At 51.0% G+C, this 26,186-nt stretch overlaps 2 protein-coding genes and 1 long non-coding RNA gene across 47 annotated transcripts in view; 2 read left to right on the top strand and 1 right to left on the bottom strand.

Moving 5' to 3' along the window:
• The window catches only part of DDB1 (damage specific DNA binding protein 1), a 36,264-nt gene extending 26,860 nt beyond the window's left edge, over nt 1-9,404 (top strand). Inside the window, exons 22-27 of the mRNA XM_005577677.4 lie at nt 5,142-5,312; nt 5,696-5,805; nt 6,099-6,268; nt 6,491-6,593; nt 7,909-8,032; nt 8,622-9,404. Of these exons, the coding sequence (XP_005577734.1) occupies nt 5,142-5,312; nt 5,696-5,805; nt 6,099-6,268; nt 6,491-6,593; nt 7,909-8,032; nt 8,622-8,705 (762 nt within the window). The 3' untranslated portion in view covers nt 8,706-9,404. The remainder of the gene's footprint in view (nt 1-5,141; nt 5,313-5,695; nt 5,806-6,098; nt 6,269-6,490; nt 6,594-7,908; nt 8,033-8,621) is intronic.
• Nucleotides 9,405-9,410: 6 nt separating this feature from the next.
• On the bottom strand, nt 9,411-13,175 carry LOC141408442 (uncharacterized). Its single transcript, XR_012423184.1, has 2 exons — nt 12,646-13,175; nt 9,411-10,850 (listed from the first exon to the last, which is right to left on the bottom strand). It is a non-coding gene; the product is annotated as an uncharacterized lncRNA (long non-coding RNA).
• An 85-nt stretch (nt 13,176-13,260) lies between these two features.
• VWCE (von Willebrand factor C and EGF domains) overlaps nt 13,261-26,186 on the top strand; it is a 37,795-nt gene continuing 24,869 nt past the window's right edge. For 26 of the 45 annotated variants that reach the window (XR_012423162.1, XR_012423168.1, XR_012423163.1 and 23 more), the window contains exons 1-6: nt 13,261-13,647; nt 16,829-16,923; nt 17,052-17,141; nt 17,476-17,604; nt 21,710-21,826; nt 25,903-26,019. Coding sequence is in view for 26 of the 45 variants with exons in the window: in XM_065528082.1 (XP_065384154.1) it covers nt 13,538-13,647; nt 16,829-16,923; nt 17,052-17,141; nt 17,476-17,604; nt 21,710-21,826; nt 25,903-26,019 (658 nt within the window). In the remaining 19 variants the exon portion in view is untranslated. Of the gene's footprint in view, nt 13,648-16,828; nt 16,924-17,051; nt 17,142-17,283; nt 17,605-17,913; nt 18,012-21,709; nt 21,827-25,902; nt 26,020-26,186 lie in introns of those variants that run through there. The other 19 variants (XR_012423171.1, XM_065528085.1, XM_074013481.1 and 16 more) reach the window with 12 other exon arrangements.

A 26,186-nucleotide genomic window follows, 5' to 3' on the forward strand; every position in this document is an offset into this window, starting at 1 on the left:
GTGTCAGATTTGAAGGAGAACAAAGTAGTGGGTGTGGAGGATAGATCTCTGAGTTGAGAATCTGGGAAACTGAGGTTGAACCAGGCATTGAACTAGGTTACATGAACCCCCATGTGTTTCAGATCCTGAGTGCTGTGGGACTTGAGAAACGAGTGAGACCTATGGTCCCTGCATGTAGGGTGTTCCATGCCAAAAGAAAATGAGCCAAATCAGAATATCCTGAGTGCATCCCTGAAAGCTAGTCCTTTGAAATATTCCACTGCTTCTGCCATGACCCTACCTCCCTTGCTAAAAAGTTTTTTTCCATCTTTATTGAGGTATAATTGACAAAAATTTTGTATATCGAAAATGGACAACTTGATGTTTTGGAGTAGGGAGATAGCAGCAAACAAAATGGACAGTGAGCTGCCCTTTTGGAGTTTTTGAGCAAATAAAGTACATAGTACATGAAATGGTGAGAAATAAAAGGGGCACAGGACTGGAGGAATGCCGGGATGAACATGGGAAGTGGGGTTTGCTGTTTCATATCACATGGTCGGGAGGGTCTCGTGGATACACAGTGGCATTTGAGCAGATTCCAAAATGAAGGGAGGTAAGAACCCTACCTGTGCTTGGGGAAGACAAGGAAGCAAGGGGTGGTAGGTCACAGGCGAGAGTGGGCGGGCCTGGTGTCTGCGGGGACTGAGCTGATGGTCTGGTGAGAGATGAGTCCAGTGGACAGCCAGGGACCAGAGCGTGAAGAGCCTGGTAGGCTTGTCAGTGTTTTATTCAGAGCGTGATGGCAACCTCTGGAGGGTTTGAGCAAGGGTTTGAACATGATTGAACTTGTGTTTTAAAAGATAATGTTGCTTCTCTGGAAAGGCTATAGGGGAGCAGGGGTAGAAGCAGTGGTAGAATAGGTCAGTTAGGGGAGGCTCTTCTAGTAATCCAGATGTGGTTGGTGGTTGCTGGGACCAGGCGATGATGGAGGAGATGAAGAAGAGTAGTCACATTCTGCTTATATTATGAGGGTAGGATTGAAGGACTTCGATAGATTGAAGATGAGGTATGAGAGGCAGAGGAATAAAGTGTCAGGGGTTTTGGCTTTGCCATTTACTGATGGAAAGATAGTGCAGCAGGTTTGGAGTGGAAACCAGAGGTTCTGGATATACTCAGTTTCAGTGGTTATCTAAGTGGAGATGTTCACTAGGTAACAATGAGAGAGGTATGGAATCCAGGGAAGAGGTACACTGCAGATACTAGCATGGCAGTTAAAGCTAAAAGTCTGGTTGACATCGCCAGACCATCTGCTGAGAGCCCGTAGAGACAGGATCTGAAGATAGCCCTGGAGCTGTCCAGTATTTCAAAGACAGGGTGAAGATCCAGCCAAACGAAGGGTGACTTGTGAAGTAGGAGAACCAAGAGAATAGTGTTTTGGAAGCCATGGAGAAAAAGTATTTGAAGCAGGAGGGAATTGGTAAACTGCAAGTGTTGCCGGCAGGTCAGGTAACATAAAGATTAGTAACATGGGGCCGGGCGCGGTGGCTCAAGCCTGTAATCCCAGCACTTTGGGAGGCCGAGACGGGTGGATCACGAGGTCAGGAGATCGAGACCATCCTGGCTAACACGGTGAAACCCCGTCTCTACTAAAAAATACAAAAAACTAGCCGGGCGAGGTGGCGGGCGCCTGTAGTCCCAGCTACTCGGGAGGCTGAGGCAGGAGAATGGTCTAAACCCGGGAGGCGGAGCTTGCAGTGAGCTGAGATCCGGCCACTGCACCCCAGCCTGGGCGACAGAGCAAGACTCTGTCTCAAAAAAAAAAAAAAAAAAAAAAAAAGATTAGTAACATGGAAGTCAGGGTAAACTTGATCAGAACTCTTGGTTGAGTGGTGGCGCTAGAAACCTGATTGCAGTCGGCTCAACGGAGAGTAGGAGGAAAGGAGGCTGGTACAGAAAACCCCTCAAGGAGTTTTGCAGTAAAGGAGAGAGTGATGTGGACAGGGAAATTTCAGGATAATAATTTTCTGTTTTTAAGTTTTCAAGCTGGGAAACACTGCTGCATGTTTTCTATGCTGATGGGACTGATGTTAGAAAGAGAGCCATTGTTCTTGGCCAGGCAAAAGGAGGTGGGATCTCAAACCCAGTGGTAGAGAAGGGAACAGACATGGAAGTTCATGAAAATGCCCTTTTGGCTGTGTCTCTGTTCTCTGTAAAATTGCTGAGAGAGAAGATGGGAAGGAAGTATTGGCAATTTGAGTAGAGTGGAAAAAGGATGACTTCATTGTTTTAGGACCAGAAGAGTGAATGGAGTAGGAAAATGCATGATTCCTGAGAGGTTTAGGAACCCCCTTTCAGTTATTAGTCTTGAATTTAAAAGAACAGTCATCCTGTTGGTTTTTCTTACCTGTGGTGGAAGATGAAAATTTTATCCAAGTCGAGTTTTGTTGGGTGAGCATGAGAAAGGGGAGAGGAGTCAGGGCATTGGAATCTGCAAGACAGTTACTATGTGATTATGGTGGTGGACTATGGGCATCTGAGAAGAGGCAGAGTGGAGGACACAAGATTCAGGAAGAGTGCGGTTACTTGTAATGCCAGGCTTTAAGAGGTGGTCATAAGAGTGGACTAAGTGGGAAAGGAGGGGTCAGAAAAGCTAAGATGTGAGGGTATTAGAAGGACCTTCTCTGTGAATATTATAGTCATCAACACTTATAGGGGGTTGTGTGGGAGAGAGTGATGGGTGGGGTGGGAATTCAGGTGACTGCTTTAGTGGGTGATGGTGGTTGTGTGGTCTGGTGGTATGAGCCTCAAAACTGGTGTTTCAAGGGAGGGAGTGACAAGTCTGAAAGAGCAGACGAGGAGCATGGGAGACTGTGCTACCTCCTGTTCCAGTGTTACAAGGGACAGTGGAAGAGAAAACAGACAAGAGTGCCACAAGGCCCTTAGGAAAAAGCCATGGATATCGGTTAGAATGAGAAGGTGAAGGGTTTGCCCAGAGAAGAGGCTGTCCATGATTAATGACTGTTCCAGAGGGTGCAGTGAGTGGGCACAGGGATTAGGAGGGTGGAGGGTGGCATTGAGGTCAGGTGAGGACATATCTATTCTGTGGCTGGCCAGTAGAAATACTATATGAGTAATGTATGTCATTCTAAATTTTCTAGTAGCCACATTAACAAATGCACAAAGAATCAGGTGAAATGAATAAGGTATTTTATTTAACCCACTATCTAAAATATTAGCATTTCCACATGTAATCCGTATAAAAAACACTTAAGATATTTTACAGTTTTTCATACTAATAATTCAAAAATCTGGTATGTATTTTACAGTCAGAACACATCTCAGCATGGACTAGGCACATTTCAAGTGTTTCATAGCCATGTGTGGCTAGTGACTACCATGTTGAACAGTGGAAATCTACAACCTTTTGGGAAGAGAATGGGAGTCTTGGGCTTCTGGCGGTGTCTGGCCTTGGTCTTGACTCTCTCCAAGGCGATGGGGAGGTTGAGAGTGTGGAGAGAGAGTGGTGGCAGGTGTTTGCAGGAACATGTGGAACTCTAAGGCCCCCCACCTTCACTCTCCCTGTTGGAGGTGTGTAGGCCCAGCAGGGTGGGCTTACCTGAAGAGGGGGCACTCTGGAGGTACCTTGTACCCTGTGATAGAGGTGTGGTAACCATAGTATGTATGTATGTATATATGTATGTATGTATGTATTTATGAGATGGAGTCTTGCTCTGTTGCCAGGCTGGAGTGCAGTGGTGTAATCTTGGCTCACTGCAACCTCCACCTCCCTAGTTCAAGCAATTCTCCTGCCTCAGCCTCCCGAGTAGCTGGGATTACAGGCATGCATCACAATGCCTAGCTAATTTTTGTATTTTTAGTAGAGATGGGGTTTCACCATGTTGGCGAGGATGGTCTCGACCTCCTGACCTCATGATCAGCCTGCCTCGGCCTCCCAAAGTGCTGGGATTACAGGTGTGAGCCACCGTGCCTGGCCAACCATTGTAATTATTACAAATGACTCTTGGAATATATTCCTGTGTTGCTAGGGTTCTTTGGACAAATCTTGAGAAATTGTGGTTTAATTAATATGTTCTACTCAGGAGTTTCTAGATGTGCAGAGGCCATGGGGATTATCTGGATCCTGAAGGATGTGCCAGGGAAGGCTTGTCAGTTCAGATGGGTTGAGTCTGTCTTCTTCAGCACTGGGCCATGCCAAGTATCTCTCCATTTGTCTACTGATGATAAAGCATCTTCATTCTTTTGGAGATGTGGTTGTAATTGAAGAAGCACTATGGTGGAGACAGAAAAAAGCATGTTTTTTGTTTTTCGAGACGGAGTCTCACTCTGTCCCTTAGGCTGGAGTGCAGTGGTGCGATCTTGGCTCACTACAAGCTCCGCCTCCCAGGTTCATGCCATTCTTCTGCCTCAGCCTCCCGAGTAGCTGGGACTACAGGCGACCGCCACCATGTCCGGCTAATTTTTTTTTTTTTGTATTTTTAGTAGAGACGGTGTTTCACTACGTTAGCCAGGATGGTCTCCATCTCCTGACCGTGTGATCTGCCCATCTCGGCCTCCCAAAGTGCTGGGATTACAGGCGTGAGGCACCATGTCCGGCCACACAGTTTCTTTTTCCCTCTTGTGGGATGGTAGAGGGTGGCCATAGAATCAAGTTCTTTGGGTTCCTTTAGTTATTTGACAATGTTTTCTGTTGGACTTTTCTTTCTTTCTTTCTTTCTTTTTTTTTGAGACAGAGTCTCGCTGTGTCACCTAGGTTTGGATGCAGTGGCATGATCTCAGTTCACTGCATCCTGGGTTCATGCAATTCTTATGTCTCAGCCTCCTGAGTTGCTGGGATTACAGGTGTACACAACCAAGCCCGGCTACCCACATTACTGTTTCCTTTACATGGACTTATTGTTTTGTGTAAAGGAAAACTTGGAAAGTCTTGTATTCCTAGTTTGGTGTGTTCATCGTGTTTTCATATTCCATAAATGTACAATAGCGAAATAATAAATGTTTACCCCAGTGCCTCATAAAACTGGTTCCCGTCCCGCATTGCACTTTGAGAAGTGGTGCTGTAGATGGAGGGTCGAGGAGTCGGGGGGCAGTCGTTCTGAGAGTGCTCTGGCCCCTTTGACTGAGAGAGACAATGCCCTTCCCAGGTGCGGCTCTATGAGTGGACAACAGAGAAGGAGCTGCGCACTGAGTGCAACCACTACAACAACATCATGGCCCTCTACCTGAAGACCAAGGGCGACTTCATCCTGGTGGGCGACCTTATGCGCTCAGTGCTGCTGCTTGCCTACAAGCCCATGGAAGGAAACTTTGAAGAGGTGATGCTGGTGGGGGGATGGGAGCAGACTTCTTTCTTGAGCCATGGCCCCTGCAAGTGTCTCTGGTGGGGAAGGATAATCCAGCCGAGTATTAGGGGCAGAAATGTTTTCTGTGGAGCAGACATTCTACCTTGATTAAGTATTTTTAGAGACTCCCAACTCGAACTCTGAGTAGGCTCCATCTCTGGGCAGTTGGCAATCAAATGGGCTGCGTTGGCAGAGAGGTCGGGGGAGAATCCCTCTAGGGTGACACTTGTTGAACACTGGGCTACATCTTCTGCAGGGTGGGGCCTTGCTCCTGAATAAAGGAAACACAAGTCCCAGAACTGGATTCCATGCAAACTTCTGATTGTGTTTTCTTGTTTCACCTTGTCTGTTTTAAGATTGCTCGAGACTTTAATCCCAACTGGATGAGTGCTGTGGAAATCTTGGATGATGACAATTTTCTGGGGGCCGAAAATGCCTTTAACTTGTTTGTGTGTCAAAAGGACAGGTGAGTAGTGGCCAGCTCTGGGAGTGGTGGGGAGGTTGGGAGCTCCCGGGTCTCTGGTGGATACAAGCATTGGGTTCTGTGTCAGGTTCAGGTGCTCCTCTTTACAGAGATAGCACTTTCTTCGTGAGAGAGTAAAAGGTGACAGAAATCCACCTCTTTAGATTGGCTCCCCTACTGTGGAGTATGTCAGCTTCCCAGGGAAGTTCAGCACCGTGACCACTGCACGTGGTCCTGTCTCAGGGCCTGTGGTGGAAACAGGAGGTTCAGAAACTTACTTTCTCACCACCTTTCAGCGCTGCCACCACGGACGAGGAGCGGCAGCACCTCCAGGAGGTTGGTCTTTTCCACCTGGGCGAGTTTGTCAATGTCTTTTGCCACGGCTCTCTGGTAATGCAAAATCTGGGTGAGACTTCCACCCCCACACAAGGCTCGGTGCTCTTTGGCACGGTCAACGGCATGATAGGTAAGGTTACCCCCGTGCGGCATACCCCCACACAGGCCTCCTTCCTGATACCACCATTCTGAGGGACTGGGGAGAGCAACTGGATAAGACCTAGGTGTTTACTAGAGGAGGCTGCAGCACATTAGCCCTCCCCGAGCTGCTCGCCTGGGCTGCCCTTTACGTAGAGGATGCGTGCTGTGAGGTTGACCTCCCTGCAGCTCACTGCCTCCTTCACTTCTTCAGGGCTGGTGACCTCACTGTCAGAGAGCTGGTACAACCTCCTGCTGGACATGCAGAATCGTCTCAATAAAGTCATCAAAAGTGTGGGGAAGATCGAGCACTCCTTATATCCTTCCCAGAGCCATCCCCTTGCTGGGAAGCATGTCCCGGCATATGTGGCACATGGAGTCACATTACCCGGAAGCTGCTACATGTCTTGATTAGGTTCCTGTACAGAACAGGTTTTTTGTTTTGTTTTGTTTTTGACTTTTTCATGTGGAAAATTTCAAACATACACAATAGAACAGTATATTGACTCCCAAAGCACTTATCACTCAGCTTCCGCTGGTCCATCTTGGAAATGCACGTTTATATTCCTGAAATGTGTCCGCCTCTGGCCCTTGGTGTAGCAGGTGAAATGTAAGTTTAGATCACAACACAGGAGCACATCCTTTCAGGGATTTGGTTGAGGGCAACAGTGTCTGAGACTAGAGAGACTACCAGAAGAAAGGGAAAGGTGAAGAAGCGGAAAACGCTGAAGCGCAAGAATTTACCACCCTGGGACCCCCAGAATCCAAGTGCTATTGGAAGTTGGTTTAGTATAGGAGATATAAAGGGCCCTCCCTGCCCCCGCTGGAGGTCGGAGGAGCTCCTGCCTGTGACTCTGGCCCGGCTCTAGTCAAGGAGGGCTGATGGGCTGATTTATTGTTTTTTGCTAACTATCAAGACTTTTGGCAGCCCTGTCTCACTGAATCTCAGTTTATTCATCAAGGGAGCTGCTGCTTTTCTTCTTTTTTTTTTTTGAGATGGGTTCTTGCTCTGTTGCCCAGGCTGGAGTGCCGTGACACGATCATGGCTCACTGCAACCTTGACACCCTGGGCTCATGTGATTCTCCCACCTCAGCCTCCCGAATAGCTGGGACTATAAGCACATGCCTCACCTGGCTAATTTTAAAAAATTTTTGTTTTTTGTAGAGACAGGAGTTCATGGTGTTGCCCAGGTTTGGTCTTGAACTTTTGGACTCAAACGATCCTCCTGCCTCAACCTCCCAAAATGTTGGGTTCACAGGCGTGAGCTGCCACCACACTGACTCCTCTATGAAGCTCTGAGGCTAGACTTATACAAGTGGTTTTTGTGCATCAGCTTTGCCTAGAGCACGTTTAAAGAACTTGCATACACGTATGGTCTTCACATTAATAGACTCTGATCTGTACTTTTAAAAACTTTTGAAGATCACCCCAATTGAGAACCAATTAGATTAGGTCATATTTTTACATTTTTTTCAATTCCAAAAATGTCCAAAAAAAACCAAGGCGAAAGGAAAGTGTCATTTCCTTTTGAATCCTGATGATTGCTTTTAGATTGTGGTCTTATTCAAAGGTGGGGATGACTGAGGAAGGTGTTTCCTGATAAGCACATGTTCCTTAACTCACCCGTCCACCTGGAGATCCTTTCACACTGAGCGGAAGACAGAACCAGCCACAGGTTTCATCGATGGTGACTTGATTGAGAGTTTCCTGGATATCAGCCGCCCCAAGATGCAGGAGGTGGTGGCAAACCTACAGGTGAGCTGTGTGTTGTTTAGCCCTGGGCCGGACAAGTCCGGTGCAGGTTGGGGCATGCCAGGAGACTGTCTCTGGGCACCTCTCCCCCTCAATTCCAAGGTGCGAGGGGCCCTCTGTGTAATCCTTACCAGAGAGAAGGTGGAGTCTGAGGGAAAAGAGATGTTTGTAGTTGTGGCTTGTGGGTATCTACTAGGTACCAGATGCTGTGCTAGTAACTCTACCCATGTTAACCCCATCCTTGAGCAATGAAGACACATCTGGGATCTCTGGCAAGACCCAAAGGTAGGAGGCAGGGTCAGGATCCTGTAGGGAGGAGAAATGGCCACTATTCTGGAGTTCAGGATATTGCTCACTGGAGATGGTGTCTGAGGGACAGCAGAAGAGGGAGAATCTCGAAGAGGGAGAAATAGACCAGGTGGTGTCCTTGCTGACCTGTACCACTCAGGGGGAGGTGTGGGTTTCTGGTGAGTCCTTTCTCTGCCATGACGATGGTGGAGTCTTGTGCCTCCTTCACTGGGGGCATTCCCTTCCCCAGCCGTGGGTGAGCGCCCTCTTGGTCCTCACAGCCCCGCCCGTCTTCTCATTGCAGTATGACGATGGCAGCGGTATGAAGCGAGAGGCCACTGCAGACGACCTCATCAAGGTTGTGGAGGAGCTAACTCGGATCCATTAGCCAAGGGCAGGGGGCCCCCTTTCTGACCCTCCCCAAAGGCTTTGCCCTGCTGCCCTCCCCCTCCTCTCCACTATTGTCTTCTTGGCCATGGGAGGCCTTTCCCTAAGCCAGCTGCCCCCAGAGCCGTAGTTCCCCTACGTGGAAGTGGGGCGGGCTTCATAGAGACCTGGGAATGAGCTGAAGGTGAAACATTTTCTCCCTGGATTTTTACCAGTCTCACACGATTCCAGCCATCACCTTGGACCACCAAGCCTTGATTGGTGTTGCCAGTTGTCCTCCTTCCAGGGAGGGATTTTGCAGTTCTTTGGCTGAAAGGAAGCTGTGTGTGTGTGTGTGTGTGTGTGTGTGTGTGTGTGTATGTATGTGTGTGTGTGTATATCTCACACCCATGCATTGTCCTCTTTTTATTTAGATTGGCAGTGTAGGGAGTTGTGGGTAGTGGGGAAGAGGGTTGGGAGGGTTTCATTGTCTGTGAAGTGAGACCTTCCTTTTACTTTTCTTCTATTGCCTCTGAGAGCATCAGGCCTAGAGGCCTGCCAGGCCATGGGCAGCCTGTGTGTAAAACCTGGAGATGGTGGATGATCCCCACACCACAGCCCTTTTGTCTCTGCAAACTGCCTTCTTCGGAAAGAAGGAGGTGGGAGGATGTGAATTGTTAGTTTCTGAGTTTTACCAAATAAAGTAGAATCTAAGAAGAAAGGTACGTTTGTTTTTGCTTTTATTCACCCTGCCCAGCTATCCAGGACCTCAGGTATACTATTCCTAATTTACTGCGAACGTAGGCAGTATTCTACTGTTTATGGCAGCTGTTGCATTCACTTGCCCTTGCTGTTAGAACAACTCTTTTCAGGTAGTGAAAGTGAAGACATCGATACCTCTTCTTGATCACGTGATTGTTTGATGGGATCCCAAGGATGATGGGTTTAGAAATTCACTGGTCTTTTTGGTTGTCCTTGACACCATTTGATTCTTACTTGCCTCTGCCAGTAACCTGCTGGGCCTGGGCTGCCTTTCCTGGTTTTACAGCCAACTGTGTGTGCAGTGTCTAGTCATCTAGCCTGCAGGCCACCTAGTAGCTTCTCATGTGCCTTCCAGCTGCTTGTTGCCACATGCCCTTTGAACCCTCATTTTGTTTCCTCTGATCTAATCAAGTGACCATTTGGTGCTTTTGGTTTGAAAATACAGCAGGAGTAGGGCACATATGGGGTTCTCTCTTCTGTCTGGCAAACAAAGCCTGTCTTCTTTTCAGCTCGGTGGGCCAGTGTCTGGGCCCACGTTTCTCCCAGTGATCCAGTGGGAAGAAAGGCTGCTCTGTCCCCACAGTGGAGTAGGGTTGATCCTAGGCATATTGGTGGCTCCTTTAAGACCAGCCTTTGATACAGTGTCAGGAAAATTGTGGTTACAAGTTCAAATTGTGGTTTTGAGAGATTCTAGCTTAAAAGGAAAAGAGCAAAGAAGCATCCCTGGTTTGAGGGTCTTCTGGAGGAAGTTTCCTTCCCTGAAGGAATTCCTTGTGTTTTACTACCCTTTTTTCCCCTTAGTCTTCTGAGAGTTCTGGGGGTGGGGGATAAGGTCTTAACAAAAAATAATCAGCATCTCAAAAACCACAGTTTGAACTGGAAACCTAACATTGTGATTTGAATTCTAAAAGTCATGGTTTGAATTTGAAAGGGCCTCCCCGCCCCAGAGGCCAGCTTTAATGAGGCAGGCAAGCAACAGTCTCCACATTGTAAAAATTTAATCCTAGGTGGGAGTGCTGACTATAAGGTGTCATGATCAGAAAGACTGGAATGTGTTGGGATGATCATTCTGGGGCACTTTCGTGGTCTGACCTGCAGCTGCTGAGACCTGCTATTGAAGAAGGTTGTCAATGACTTGTCTTGAATTTGGAGGCTTGTGGAGTCCTTGCTATGTTTTGCTGTTTTTTTGTTTCATACACTCTTGGGTATATTCACTCGGGATTGAATTCCAACTTCGGAAACTGATGTTCTGCTGCCATACTCCCACATCCCCTCTTAAAAACCATTAATCACCTCTCTAGGGTGAAAGGTTGTCTTTGGAGCATGGCTCTAGCCAGCTGGAACAGCTCCATTCCATGTAGGCGCTGATGAGCTAGCATCACTCCAGGCCTCTGCACGAAGGGACCTTTGGGAGAATAATAGAAACACTGACTCATCACATGACCATTTGGAGGGATCACAAGCCAGAGGCCGTCATTCTGCAGCCAACAACAACTTGGATCCTCCACCCTCGGTGGAGGGTCCCTTTTGTTACCGAGAAACCACAAGCCACAGAAGTGGGGAAGGAACACAGGAACTGCAATCAAGGGATATGCCTGAACTAGTCTTGAACAATAGTAAGAGACTCTGTGTCCAAACTGAGAAACCTCAGGGTCAAACAAAAAGACAAGAAAAACAAAAACCAAACTAAAGGGGCAAATGTTGATAGGAGCAAGGTGAATGCCATAAGGTCACCACAACTTTATGGGGAAATGAAAGAAATGCCAAGGGCAGTTTGGACGTTATTTGGAGATTCACTAACAGGAATTTACTATGTATTAAGTATCCTGAATTCCTTAGGGTAGATGTGGGTTTTCTTCAAGCACAAAGTTGCATCTCAGCTATTGCAGCTGCTCTTTGGCCAATATGGAGCAAACTGCCAGAGAGTGAGTTTTACAGGGTGAGGTGGAGTGGGTGGGGCTCCATAATGTAGCTAAGAACAGAGGTAGCTGAGGTGTGCTGGAGTGTGAGAAAGAAGATGGCATGAAATATGGTAGTCATGTGGACACTTGTTCTGTGTATGCCTGTTGAAAATTTGGGTAGCTCCCCTAGGGCCAGGAAGAAAGAGCACCTATTTGACATTGGTGGTTTAGGGGCAGTGGAGGGGGAAAGTGCAACCTTCAGATGTTTGGGGAAAGAGAGAAAGATGCCTTAGGATTCTGAGAGTCCTTGGAACTCAGAATGGATATGATGGACGTGGCATTCATCTTATATTACAGAATATTTTGGCTCCTACTTGTTGAGAATATGTTGACTAGATTAGAAAATGGGCCAAAACAAACAAGGTGAGATAAAGCCTCAAGGTGAATGTCTGCAAAAATGTAGCCACACAGGTTCAGGTAGGAAGACCACTTGGCAGCTTGTGTTTAAATAACGTAAAAGCACAACAAAAAATGCCTGCGTTTTGTTTTTGTTTTTGTTTTTTTTTTTGAGACAGTCTTGCTCTGTCACCCAGGCTAGAGTGCAATGGTACCATCTTGGCTCACTGCAACCTCTGCCTCCCGGGTTCAAGCAATTCTCCTGCCTCAACCTCCTGAGTAGCTGGGATTACAGGCACCCGCCACCGCGCCCAGCTAATTTCTGTATTTTTAGTAGAGATGGGCTGTCACCATATGGCTAGGCTGGTCTGGAACTCCTGACCTCAGGTAATACACCCGCCTTGGCCTCCCAAAGTGCTGGGATTACAGGCCTGAGCCACCACACCGGGCCACCTGCAGTTTTTCTTTACTGCAAACTCAGTGTGTCATAATTAACATCATGGGGTTGCCAAAAGTAATATTAGGGTGCATTAGTAAATATGTTGTCTGCAGGAAGGAGGCATGAGTCCAGGCCACCGCTGGTATGCCATGTCCATTTGTGGCCACCAATGTTAAGCACCTCAGTAAAGGCAGAGGTAGCAGGAAGGCTAAAGGACCTGGGATTGTTCAGCTGGGAAGTGAAGACACTTTAAAACACATGTGGTTCAAAACTGGATGGGCTGCTTCTTAACAGGTAGTGAGTTTCTTACCCCTGGAAGTATTTAAGCAAAATCTTGACTAATTGTGAGTGGCTAAGGGAAAGATTACTGCATGGAGCAGAAGGTAAAATCAGTTATCCTTTCAGCTTTCTCCCAGCGGGATGATTTTTATTTCCACGCACCCATTTCCGCACCCCTTCCTTACCTAAATCCCTACGCGGACCCCCAGTCTCTGACCACAGCCTGGGGCAGCTGCAGAAGGGGCAAAGAGGAGCGTTCCAGATCTGCTTCTGCCTCTCCACTGCCAACGGCGCCAGCTGCTTCATCGCCTTGCCACCAGCAGTCGGGAGGCCAGCCATCTGCCCCCTGGGTGCCCAGAGGAGGCCGGGGCTTCAAGAGTGGCTAGGGCCCCCGGCCAGGGAGCGGTTGGACCTACAGATCAGCGCACGTCGGCCAGGGGGCGGTTGGACCTACAGATCTACGCACTCCGGTGTTAGGGTGCAGACCTGCTGGCAGGCTGGGGGCAGGCCTAGAACTGCCCAGCGGCGCAGCGACCTGGCGTCCTGGGTTCGAATTTCCACGGTTCCCACCTCATGAAAACAAGGCGTCTCAGGTCCCACCGACAGGGGCCATGCCCCGGGCGCGCAGCCTCGGGCGCTAGCCTTATTCCTGAAGTCTGTTTCCTCCTGGGGCCTCGGTCTGACGCCCTCAGTCAGCGCTTCGCAGGAAGCCGACTCCCAAACCCGGGCAGGGGGTGTGGGCCAAGGGCGAAACCCCGCCCCCAGGGGTCCCTGATCTTTGCCCCGGCCCCGGGCTCGGCGCCTCTCGGAGAGGCATCAGCAGGCGGACGGCGTTGCCTTTGTGTGTTTCGCTTCGAGGTGCCGGAGACCCTCCCCAAAGCCGTCCGCCGCGTCCCCTCGCGGCCCTCGGCCCCTCCTCTCGGCGTCCCCAGCCCCCCTGCTCAGCTCCGCTTGCCAGTTCGGGAATTGCTGGTTCGCTCCCCGCGGCGCCAGGAGGAGGGGCGAGAGCCGGCAGCCCCCTCCCCCGCGCGCGGCGCAGGAGCTGAGCCCAGCCCGGGGGACCCGCCGCCGCCGGTCATGTGGGCCGGACTGCTTCTTCGGGCCGCCTGTGTCGCGCTTCTGCTGCCGGGGGCTCCAGCCCGAGGCTACACCGGGAGGAAGCCGCCCGGGCACTTCGCGGCCGAGAGGTAAGCGCCCCGAGCTCCTCCCCGCCCCCTCGCCCGGGAGAGCGCTACCCGCGTGCAGCCGAGAGGCGCGGAGCGGCGCCTAGCAGCCGCAGGCAGCCACGGGTCGGGGATTCCTCTGGGGTGCTATCAGCGCGGGCATAGCTCGGGGACGGGACAAAGAGACAGCAACTTGTGCCTCTAGGCGGGTGCTCCTAGTGCGCCCCTGGCTGGGGCTGTCCTGACTGGGACCTAGGGGGACGGAGGTCCAGGCGCTGGGTGACTCCTAATGTGCCCTGGAGCGCGGACCTCCGGAGAGGGGAGCCCAGGACGTGCCATCTGGTATCCGGACTGTCTGGCTCACCCCGCAGCGTGCCCATGGCTCTGTCTGGGCAGCGCCTGGCCTCCCCCACTGCGCGGGGCTTTCCCTAGGTCTTGGCCCTAAGAACGTCGTGGACCTTGGAACCGCAGGGGTCTCTGGGTCACCTTTCGTTTTCTGTCCGTGCGTGCGTGCGCGCGTGGCGGGGTGGGGGGTGGGGGTGCATGCCCCTCCGCCGTCTTTCGCGAGGAATGCCGCCCTCCACGCGTGCTTTCCCCCGGACTGCGGCGGCGGGGCGGTGAGCGTGTGTGCGTGATGCTCGGAGCTAGGGAACACGGTGTCAGCGGGCGGCCTGGCCCGCGGCCACGTCCTCCGGGGGGCGCACAGCGGGGGCGGCCCGGCCAAGCTTGCAACTCGCACGTGTGTTCCACAGCCACCGCCAGTTCCTGCTCAGATCCGGCCCCGGCGCCGCAGCGTTCCACAGGCTCCCACCACCTGTCCCTCTGTCACCAGCCCTAGGAGGCTCCTTGGGGCAATCTGGCGGGTGCTCGGTCCCGGCTCACCTGAGAGTTCGACTCCATCAGCCTCCCTGGGCACCCTTTTATCTGCCGCCTTGGTGGCACTGCCTGTCAGTTTCTGAGAGTCCCAAGGCTCCGCTCATTCTCCTGGTCCCCTCCTTGTCAGACTGCTGCCATATTCACTCCAGCAAGGGGGTGGGTGAGGCTTCACTGCCAGCTCCCGCCAGCAGGAGGGCCCCCCTTTCCTCTGTGATGACCTCAGAGAGGGAAAAAGGCCCCAGGGACAGCTTTCCTCAGACTTTTCTGTGCTGCCATGGCGCCCTGAGCTTCCTTTTCCGGAATACTTGTCACATTTTGGCACAGATTCTTCTCCCCAAGAACGCGATAAGTTTGCCTTGTCCCATGTCCCCAGTGCCTGGTGCGGTGCGCAGCGCAGAGTGGGTGCTTTACAGAGTGCCTGCCTCACAGCATCGTCTTCCCTCAGCTCTCAACACTGGTGGAATACCGTTGGGAAGGGGTTTCTTGTCCCTTTTCTGTTGCGGTGGGGTTGGAAGCTCAAACCAGGCTGGATTTCATCACCCTCTGTCCAGTCCATGACTGGAGCTGGTTGCAGTTGTCCTCTCTGTCCCCCTCGAGGCCCTGCAGTTGTGCTGTTTCTCCTGCTGGAACACCCTCTCCCTTCCTCTTCTTTTGCTGGCTGCCCCACGTGTTTTTTTTGAGACAGAATCTTACTCTGTCACCCAGGCTGGCGTGCAATGGCTTGATCTCGGCTCACCACAAGCTCCGCCTCCTGGGTTCAAGCGATTCTTCTGCCTCAGCCTCCCAAGTAGCCGGGATTACAGGCATGCGCCACCATGCCCGGCTAATTTTGTATTTTTAGTACAGATGAGGTTTCCCCATGTTGGTCAGGCTGGTCTCGAACTCCTGTCCTCAGGTGATCCGTCCGCCTCAGCCTCCCAAAGTGCTGGGATTACAAGCGTGAGCCACCGTGCCCGGCCTGTATTTTTTTTTTTTTTTTTAGTGGAGGCAGGGTTTTGCTGGGTTGACCAGGCTGCTCTCAAACTTCTGACCTCAAGTTATCCACCTGCCTTGGCCTCCCAAAGTTTTCTCTCTGACCTCAGCCTAGATGCTGCCCTTCCAGGAAACCCACTGACCCTCCTCAGGGCTCCACAGCCCGTTCCATTATGGCATTTGTCACTCTATGCTGTTATCATCTGGCTCCTGGTCTGCCCTACGTTCCTTGAAGGCGGGGGCAGTAGCTTGTTTATGGCTGTATGGTCACGCCTCACTCAGCACCCAGCACCAGTTGGATGCATCTGGCTTCCCACCCTTTCTGGACCTCATTCCTGGTTGAACAGACCCCCACTGCCTCCAGTTTTGGGCGGCTCACTGATGACCCCACACCCACTCCAGAGATGTCACCTATGCCATTGCCCTTCTCAACCTTTCCCTCAACAGCCATTTATTGAACACCCACTATATGCCAGGCACTGCTCTGGGTGCTGGGGTAAATAGATAAGAAACCCTTGTCATCAGGGAATTGTAGGGGAGACAATGAATTCATAAATTAAAAACTAATCTATTGTCCCAGGAAGTAAATGTTGTGGAGAATAAAGCAAAGTAAGGGTCGACAAGGAAGGCCTCTCTGAGAAGGTGCCTTGGGCAGAGATCTGGGTGAAGGGAGAGAGGGAGCCCAGTGTGTGTCTGAGGAAGAATCTTTCTTTCTTTCTTTCTTTTTCGAGATGGTCTGGTTCTGTCACCTAGGCTGGAGGGCAGTGGCACCAACTTGGCTTGCTGCAACCTCTGCCTCACAGGCTCAAGCCATTCTTCCACCTCAGTCTCCCAAGTAGCTGACCCTACAGGTGTGCGTCACCATGCCCAGCTAGTTTTTGTGGAGACGAGGTTTCGCCATGTTGCCCAGACTGGTCTCAAACTCCTGGGCTCAAAATGGTCATCCTGCTTCGGCTTCCCAAAGTGCTGGGATTACGGGCATGAGCCACTGCACCCGGCCGTAAGAACCTTTCTTAGAGCAGGAACTGTAAGTGCAAAGGTCCTGAGGCAGCCACCCCTGGGGCTCCTCATCCATTGCACAGCCTTTCTTCAGCTCTGAGGCCCCTCTTCTGGCCACTCTGCTGTGTGTTCATGTGGCAGATGTCTGTAGGAGGCCAGTATCTATTGTCTCACACTTGTCTGTCTTGCCTCCCGGAGAGACTGTCTGGGTCATTTTTCTTTGGCACTTCCCATTGCCCCTCCGGACAGTTCTTGAGAACTGTTCGTTGATTGACTTACAGACTGGCTGGGAGACTTTCCTGTTGACCAATGTCTCCTTTAGTATAGGATGAGGAAAGTGCTTTCTCTTCTCTTGCAGACGCATGCTGGGCCCCCACGTCTGCCTCTCTGGGTTCGGGAGTGGTTGCTGCCCTGGCTGGGCGCCCTCTATGGGTGGTGGACACTGCACCCTGCGTAAGTGCTTGTCCCTGTGCCCCAAGCCTTCTCCTCCAGCAGTGTGTGTTGCCAGCCCTCAGTCCCTGGTCCGAGGGGCAGACGGGGGTCCCCAGTCCCTTGTCTCTCACCTGCACTTCTCCTCTCAGCCCTCTGCTCCTTCGGCTGTGGGAGCGGCATCTGCATCGCTCCCAACGTCTGCTCCTGCCAGGATGGAGAGCAAGGGGCCACCTGCCCAGGTAACTGGGGATGGGCAGTGGCTGATGGGAACAGATGAATGAGCACTGAGGTTATGTGCTGGGCAGTGAGCACTTGAGATGGGTCCTGGCATCTCAGCTTCAGACAACTCTATTAGGTAGACATTTTGTGCCCATTTTATAGATGAAGAAACTGAGACACAGAAGTTATTGTCTTGCCCCGGGTCACACAGCTGGTAAATGGCAGAGCTGGATTTAAACCCAGGCCTGTTTGCCTTCAGAGCTACTCCCAACAGAATTCAGGAGGATCCTGGTGAGGTGGGGGTGGCTGGGACTGCCACAGGGTGCACGCTTACCCATGCGATGCCTGCTCTAGAAACCCACGGACCATGTGGGGAGTACGGCTGTGACCTTACCTGCAACCATGGCGGCTGTCAGGAGGTGGCCCGAGTGTGCCCCGTGGGCTTCTCGATGACGGAGACAGCTGTTGGCATCAGGTGTACAGGTGAGACCTCTGGGAGTGGTGGGGGAGGGGGACAGCGGGAATTATATCTCCTCCCCATCCTGCCAGGATGGTCTCCAGTGTATTGCAAGAGCCAGGCTGAGCCAAGATAGGCTCTGATGTATCAGAGTGGGCAGAGAGACATAAAAACAAGAGAAATGTGTCACTTCTGTTATTTTACAAATATATATATATCTTAGGGGCAGGAACTGAGCCAGGGACTGCGGTTATGGGAGCCACAGTCTGTCCCTGTTAGGGAGTTTTTTTTTTTGTTTTTTTTTTTTTGAGACGGAGTTTCGCTCTTTTGCCCAGGCTGGAGTGAAGTAGCATGGTCTCAGCTCACTGCAGCTTCCACCTCCTGGGTTCAAACGATTCTCCTGCCTCAGCCTCCCGAGTAGCTGGGATTACAGGTGAGTGCAACCATACCCAGCTAATTTTTGTGTTTTTAGTAGAGATGGGGTTTTGCCATATTGGCCAGGGTGGTCTCGAACTCCTGACCTTGTTATCTGCCCACCTCGGCCTCCCAAAGTGCTGGGATTACAGGCGTGAGCCACCGCACCCGGCCCCTGTTAGGGAGTTTCTGAATATGAGGAAGGAAGACAAGTAACAGCACAAGAACAGCCCAGTTGTCGTGGGGACCTTAACTGGGAAGGGCAAGGTGCCAGGGTCCACAGAGGGGCATGGAACCCAGAGTCGGTGGGGTTGGCCAGGGGAGGCTTCTTGGGAAAATAACATTTGAAAGATGAGGGAAGCTAAACTCAATAATTATTTTGTGAATGTATTATTTGTTTATGATTTTTAAAACGTTTCTACGGACAAAATCTGTTACCTTCACCAGAAACAGCCACTGTGACCAGTTTCTTGCCAATCTTTCCAGAGCGACAAAAGCCTTTTTGGAGTTTTAACTTGGTAAAAATAATGTTTCTCCCCCTGAATAGAAAATCAGGAGATAGTTCATTGTAGAACATTTGGAAAGTAAGAGGAGAAAAATGAAAATAAGCATTCTCTGGAAGTCCCCACCCAGAGATATTTGTTACTAAAATCTAGTTTTTTTTCCTGCCCTTTTCCCTGGGTGTGTCTGTGTTTGTGTGTGTATATGTATGTTAAGCATGCATAGATGTATGCTTTATAAAATTGGGGTTGTATCTTACCTGTAGTTTTTATTATTTCTCCTATCTTATGTTGTAGGTATCACTAACAATTTCTTGCAACGTAATTTTTTTTTTTCCGCTGGGCTTGGTGGCTCACGCCTGTAATCCCAGCACTTTGGGAGGCTGAGGCGGGTGGATTACTTGAGTTCAGGAGTTCAAGACCAGCCTGGCCAACATGGTGAAACCCTGTCTCTACTAAAAACACAAAAACTAGCCGGTGTGGTGGCGCATGCCTGTAATCCCAGCTACTCAGGAGGCTGAGGCAGGAGAACTGCATGAACCCAGAAGGTGGAGGTTGCAGTGAGCCAAGATCGTGCCACTGCACTCTGGCCTGGGTGACAGAGCAAGACTCTGTCTCAAAAAAAAAAAAAAAAAAAAAAAAATTGTTTTTAGCAGTTACATATGTGGTTGCTGTAACTGAAATAAGTATTTGTCTGTTGTCCCTTATTTAAGAGGTTTGCAGTGTTTCACCACCATAAATAATGCTGCCATAAAGAGGCTTCTTGTCGGCTGCTCTGACTATTTCCCAGAAGGACGCTGTTGGGTCCGAGGGTCTCACTAAAGGTGTCTTGGAGTTCCTTGCTTGTTGCAGCATCTCCTCCAGATAGGAAAAACAATGGAAGCAATTATCGGCTCCCGAATACCTTTCACCTTGGGGCACTTTCTGCACGTACTTCTTATTTCTGAGGCAAACGGAATCAAGGAGAAGCCAGAGAACAAAGTCAGAGCACTTGCAGGGACAGGGTGGCACTGACTGTAGCCACTAGACATCCCAGTGGAATGGGGTTAGTCAGGGTCGGTTTCTTAGCAGTGTTGAGCATGGTCTTGACCGTCCAGCTGTTGGGAACAGTGGGTAGATGCTGGGTAGAAGGCTAACTAGGGGATAAGGAGAGCGGGGGTGTCCCATGGGCTTCGGGGCCACAGTGGGGAGACTCACTACACAGTGAGTGCAGACTGAGTACACTGAGCTGAGCCCTTAGGTCCTCAGAAGCCGCCGCAGATCTTTGGCAGGGAAGGGATCGCATGCAGCATGATTTGGGGAGATTTGTCTCCCAGCTCCTGTCATCCCTCAGATCAGAACATCTCACTAGGCTCGCCTTCCTAAAGTACTACTTGGGTTTAGTCACCACAACTTAGTCTTTTTTTTTTTTTGAGACGGAGTCTCGCTCTGTCGCCCAGGCTGGAGCGCAGTGGCCGGATCTCAGCTCACTGCAAGCTCCGCCTCCTGGGTTCACGCCATTCTCCTGCCTCAGCCTCCCGAGTAGCTGGGACTACAGGCGCCGCCACCTCGCCCGGCTAGTTTTTTGTAGTTTTTAGTAGAGACGGGGTTTCACCGGGTTAGCCAGGATGGTCTCGATCTCCTGACCTAGTGATCTGCCCGCCTCGGCCTCCCAAAGTGCTGGGATTACAGGCGTGAGCTACCGCGCCCAGCCTACCACAACTTAGTCTTACCTTTTTTTTTTTTTTTGAGACAGAGTCTCGCTCTGTAGCTAGGCTGGAGTGCAGTGGTGCAATCTCAACTCACTGCAACTCTGACTCCCTGGTTTAGCGATTCTGGTGCCTCAGCCTCCCAAGTAGCTGGGATTACAGGCACGTGCCACCACGCCCAGCTAATTTTTGTATTTTTGGTAGAGACGGGGTTTCACCATGTTGACCAGAGTAGTCTCGATCTCCTGACCTCGTGATTCGCCCACCTCGGCCTCCCAAAGTGCTGGGATTACAGGCGTGAGCCACTGCGCCTGGCCTTAGTCTCCTCTTAGTTCACATCTTCAGTCCTGTCTCCTGCTGCCTCGAAAGGAACCCAAGCTTCAACCAGTCTGGGCCTCAGGACAGTTTGAAAGGAGCTGCTGCCTGGAAGCACATCAGACCCTTTCTTCACCTGGGCAGTCCCTCCCCCGATACTCCTGGTCCTCTCAGCCAGTTGCTCTTCCAGGGCATGCCTGCTGGGGCCAGTCTGTCCCTGGTGAGGCATATATCACCCCAGCAGGCACTGTTCTCCCTTGGGTGTGTGTCTTGGCTCCTGTGTTATCAGACTGTGAACATCTGGAGTCAGCACTGTGTCTTACACTTGCATCCTCAACAGCCCCACTCTGGTCTGCAGCACACAGTTGGTGCTCAGTGAACCTTTAAGAGAATGACTCTGTTGATTATTTAATCGGCCTCCCTGTCTACTGCCCTCTGCCCTTTTGAGGGCCCCTTGGGGCTGCCCTGCAGGCAGGGCCATTGGAAACAGTTGGGTCCGTCTTCTCTCATCTGATCTCCATGGGCTGAAGGCCATGTCCTTGGGCTGGAGATCAGCTCATGGAGATCAGCTCATGGAGATCAGCCCATGGAGATCAGCTCATCTGATCTCCATGGGCTGAAGGCCAATCCCTTGGCCTCTTCCTTCCTGGGGTTTCCTCATAGCCAGTGACCTTCCTGGTATCTGCTCTTTCTTCCTGGGGTGCAGGTGGGGATTCCACGCTGCCGAGGGCAGGCTTGGTGTGGGCTCAGGGTCCTTGTGGGGTTGATTTGTTCCTGAGTCACAGTCATGTTCAGATAGGGCTGTGGAAGGGTGCTTTCTTTTCTTTTTTTCTTTTTTTTCTTAAGACGGAGTTTCGCTCTTGTCGCCCAGGCTGGAGTGCAATGGTGCAATCTTGGCTCACCGCAATCTCCACCTCCTGGGTTCAAGCGATTCTCCTGCCTCAGCCTCCCAAGTAGCTGGGATTACAGGCATGCACCACCATGCCTGGCTGATTTTGTATTTTTAGTAGAGACAGGGTTTCTCCATGTTGGTCAGGCTGGTCTTGAACTCCTGACCTCTGGTGATCCGCCTGCCTCAGCCTCCCAAAGTGCTGGGATTATAGGCATGAACCACAGTGCCCGGCCTGCAAGGGTGCTTTCTTCCCAGACACTGACGAATGTGTAAGTTCCCTTGCGAGGACCACTGTGTCAACATGTGCTTTCTCTCTTTCCAGACATTGACGAATGTGTAAGCTCCTCTTGCGAGGGCCACTGTGTGAACACGGAAGGTGGGTTTGTGTGTGAGTGTGGGCCGGGCATGCAGCTGTCTGCCGACCGCCACAGCTGCCAAGGTGAGCTGCAGAGAAGGAACGGCTGTTCTGGGAGGGGTAATGGGGATGCCACATTGAACACTCAGCCCTGCCATGCCCAGCACAGTGTGCTCTGTGCGCCACTGGATTGAACCTTCACCACGGGCTTCTGAGGGAGATGCTGATATGGTTCCTGTTTGACTGATGTGGAGACTGAGGCTTGCCCAAGGCCAAGTCATTAGTAAGAGGTGGAGTCAGAGTTTGAATCCCAGCACATCTAACAGTTGGTTAACGACTGCTGCTGGCCTGGCGGGATGGCTCACATCTGTAATCCTTGCACTTTGGGAGGCCGAGGCGGGAGGATCACCTGAGGTCAGGAGTTTGAGACCAGCCTGTTGGCCACATGGTGAAACCTCATCTCTACTAAAAATACAAAAATTAGCCAAGTGTGGTGGCGAGCACCTGTAATCCCAGCTACTCGAAAGCCTGAGGCAGGAAAATTGCTTGAACCCAGCAGTTGGAGGTTGCAGTGAGCTGAAATCGCACCACTGCACTCCAGCCTGGATGACAGAGTGAGACTTCGTCTCAGAAAACAAAGTACCTGCTGCTGCTGTTGCAGGATAAAGGGATGGTGATGGAAGAGGGGTCATAAGGAGAGCCAGGGCAGAGTGGGCCGACCAACCTGGGGAAGGAGGCCACCGAGAAGCGGGAGGGCCAGAAGAGACTCAGGCTGTGAGACCAGAGAAGCCGTGGGAGGGGCATACCAGGATGGGGTCATTCACTGACTTCATTAATCAGTTTTACCTGCCCCAGTGCTGGCCCAGGCTCTGGAGCTACCCTGGGGAGTAGGATCCCCCAAGTCTGGTGGGGAGCGGAAGAACAAGGTTAGGATGAGGGATAAGTGTTGGGGAAACCCAGGGAAGAGAAGGAATCCTTCTTCAGTTTGCAGGATAAGAGATCTTACAATTATTACTCATTCTTTTAAAATGCCTTTTATTTACGCGTTATGGAAGGAAAGAATCTCACAAGGCAGATAATCGTGAGCTCCCCCTGAATCTTACATTATTATTTTCTTTGTGTTTGACATTTTCTTTTTTTTTTTTTTTTTTGAGACGGAGTCTCGCTCTGTCGCCCAGGCTGGAGTGCACTGGCCGGATCTCAGCTCACTGCAAGCTCCGCCTCCCAGGTTTACGCCATTCTCCTGCCTCAGCCTCCCGAGTAGCTGGGACTACAGGCGCCCGCCACCTCGCCCGGCTAAGTTTTTGTATTTTTTTTAGTAGAGACGGGGTTTCACCGTGTCAGCCAGGATGGTCTCGATCTCCTGACCTCGTGATCCGCCCGTCTCGGCCTCCCAAAGTGCTGGGATTACAGGCTTGAGCCACCGCGCCCGGCCGTGTTTGACATTTTCATAAATTATAAGAAAAATTTAAAAAGCCATGGTGCTAGCCCAGGCCCTCTTTCCCACTGCTGCCCTCTGCCCTCCCTGGAGAATAGCCTGCACGTCTTAGTCTGCTCGGGCGGCCATCATAAAATTCCATAGGCTGGGCCGGGCGCGGTGGCTCATGCCTATAATCCCAGCACTTTGGGAGGCCGAGATGGGCGGATCACGAGGTCAGGAGATCGAGACCATCCTGGCTAACACGGTGAAACCCCGTCTCTACTGAAATACAAAAAAAATTAGCCGGGCTTGGTGGCGGGCACCTGTAGTCCCAGGTACTCGGGAGGCTGAGGCAGGAGAATGGCGTGAACCTCGGAGGCAGAGCTTGCAGTGAGCTGAGATCCCGCCACTGCACTCCAGCCTGGGTGACAGAGCGAGACTGTCTCAAAAAAAAAAAAAAAAAAAAAAAATTCCATAGGCTGGGGGCTTATACCACAGACATTGATTCTCATAGTTCTGGAGGCTGCAAAGTCCAAGATTAAGGCACCGGCTAATTCAGTTTCTGGTGAGGGCTCTTCCTGGCTTTCAGAAGGTAGTCTTCTTGCTGTGTCCTCACTTGGAGAGAGAGCTCTCTGGTATCTCTTCTTCTTTTTCTTCTTTTTTTTTTTTTTTTTTGACATGGAGGAGGACAGAGGACATTCCCTCTGTCGCCCAGGAGTGCAGTGATACAATCTCGGTTCACTGCAACCTCCACCTCCTGGGTTCAAGCGATTCTCCAATCCTCCCAAATAGCTAGGGTTACAGGTGTGTGCCACTATGCCTGGCTAATTTTTGTATTTTTAGTAGAGACGGGGTTTCACCATGTTGGCCAGGCTGGTCTCGAACTCCTGACCTCAAATGATCTGCCTGCCTCAGCCTCCCAAAGTGCTGGAATTACAGGTGTGAGCCACCCAGCTAGGCCTCTCATGTTTCTTCCTACAAGGACACTAATCCCATCAATAGGGCACACCCTAATGACCTCATGTAACCCTAATTATCTTCTTATCTACTTATCTTTGTATCTTCCAAATGCCATTACATTGGCGGTGAGGGCTTCAACATGATTTTTGAGGGGACAGAGTTTAGTCCATAGCACGCAGACATTGGTCTGCTGTGTGCCCTGACTGCCCTTTCCCATGATGTGTACGTACATACACCGGCACTTACAGAGATACGATAGTTGCTAAACTCTTGGGTGCTGGGTCCTGGACTAAGCACTTTACATGCATTTTCTCCTTTCGCCCTCAAAATTACCCAGTGAAGTTGGTATTATTTATCTCCATTTTATTGATAGGAACGCTGAGGCTTAAGGAAATTGTTACTTGCTTAAGATCCCATTAGCGCTAAGGTTTTTTTTCTTTTTTTTTTTTTTTTTTGTAGAGATGGGGTCTTGCTGTGTTGCCCAGGCTAGTCTCAAATTCCTGGCCTTAAGCCGTCCTTTCCCCTTCGGCCCCCAAAGGGCTGGGATTCCAGGCATGAGCCACTGCTCCCAGCCAGAGTTGGGATTTGAACCTAGTCATTTCTTTGCTTGTTCCCCCAACCCGCACCCAATGTTGGTCTTGAAGATCTTTCCACATCAGGGTAAATAGACTTGCCTTGTTCCTTTTAACTGCTGACTCTGCAGTGCAAATATTTCATAGTTTACTAACTCTTCTTTTATTGATGAACATGGAGATTATTTCCAGTTTTTCACAATTTCAAACAGCACTAGGGACTTTTACAGAGGAGGTTCCACTGAAGCTGAGTTTTGAAGTATGACTAGGAGTTTTCCAGCCAGACAAGAGAGAAAGGCATTCCAGGCATACAGAGAACATGGGCAAAAGGGGAGCACCAGAAGAGCATGGTGCATTTGGAAGATGGCTAGAATTTAAGCCAGTGGCCAGGTGCAGTGGCTCACGCCTGTAATCCCAGGCGTGGGATTTGGGAGGCCAAGGCAGGTGGATCACCTGAGGTCAGGAGTTTGAGACCAGCCTGACCAACATGGTGAAACCCCATCTCTACTAAAAATACAAAATTACCCAGGCGTGGTGGCGCGTGCCTGTAATCCCAACTACTTGCGAGGCTGAGGCAGGAGAACTGCTTGAACCCAGGAGATGGAGACTGCAGTGAGCTGAGATTGTGCCATTGTACTCCAGCCTGGGCAAAAAGAGTGACACTCTGTCTCAAACAACAACAACAACAACAAACAAACAATAAAAGAATTTAAGCCAGAGTGAAGGTCGGGGCAAGGAAGGAGGTGGGCAAGGCAACCAGGACTATGTTCAAAGGCGTCGTGAGCTGTGGGGCGGCATTGGTGTCTTACCCTAAGATGAGGTCTGTGACCCGTGGGAGCAGCGGAGGGGTTTTGAGCAGGGAGGGCCCTGATTAGAAGTGCCCTTTGGTCAGAACATCCTGGAGGCTGTGCAGAGAATGACTTGAAGGAACCTAGGTAGAGACAGAGAGACACACTGGAGGCTGTGGCTATTCTCCAGACTAGAGATGAATGTGGCTGGGCTAAGGGGTAGCAGTGAGGATGAGAGACGTGGGCTGGTCCAGAGAGTATTTAGGACTGGATGTGGGCAGTGCAGAAGAGTGGCAGCTAAGGTGGTTCCCCACAGCCCTGTGTGGGATAGGAGATGGAGATGAGAGAGGAAGAGGGGACCACATGTTTCCAAAGTTCTCTTGGGGAAATGAACCCCAGTCTTGTCCCTTTTCCTGCCAGACACTGATGAATGCCTAGGGACTCCCTGTCAGCAGAGATGTAAAAACAGCATTGGCAGCTACAAGTGTTCCTGTCGAACTGGCTTCCACCTTCATGGCAACCGGCACTCCTGTGTAGGTAAGGTGGGGAGGACGCTGTGGTCTGCACACTTAGGCTGCCAATCAGGAAGATGGACAGGGAGCCCAGGGACCCGGGAAGGTTAACAATCAGACCTTCTGGTCCTCTGGAGCCTGAAGGGGCTTGAGCCTTTGCTCAGAGCCTGCCTGTCCCTGGGGTTGGCGTGG

This window comes from Macaca fascicularis, chromosome 14, assembly GCF_037993035.2.
Source record: "Macaca fascicularis isolate 582-1 chromosome 14, T2T-MFA8v1.1".
Taxonomy (NCBI): domain Eukaryota; kingdom Metazoa; phylum Chordata; class Mammalia; order Primates; family Cercopithecidae; genus Macaca; species Macaca fascicularis.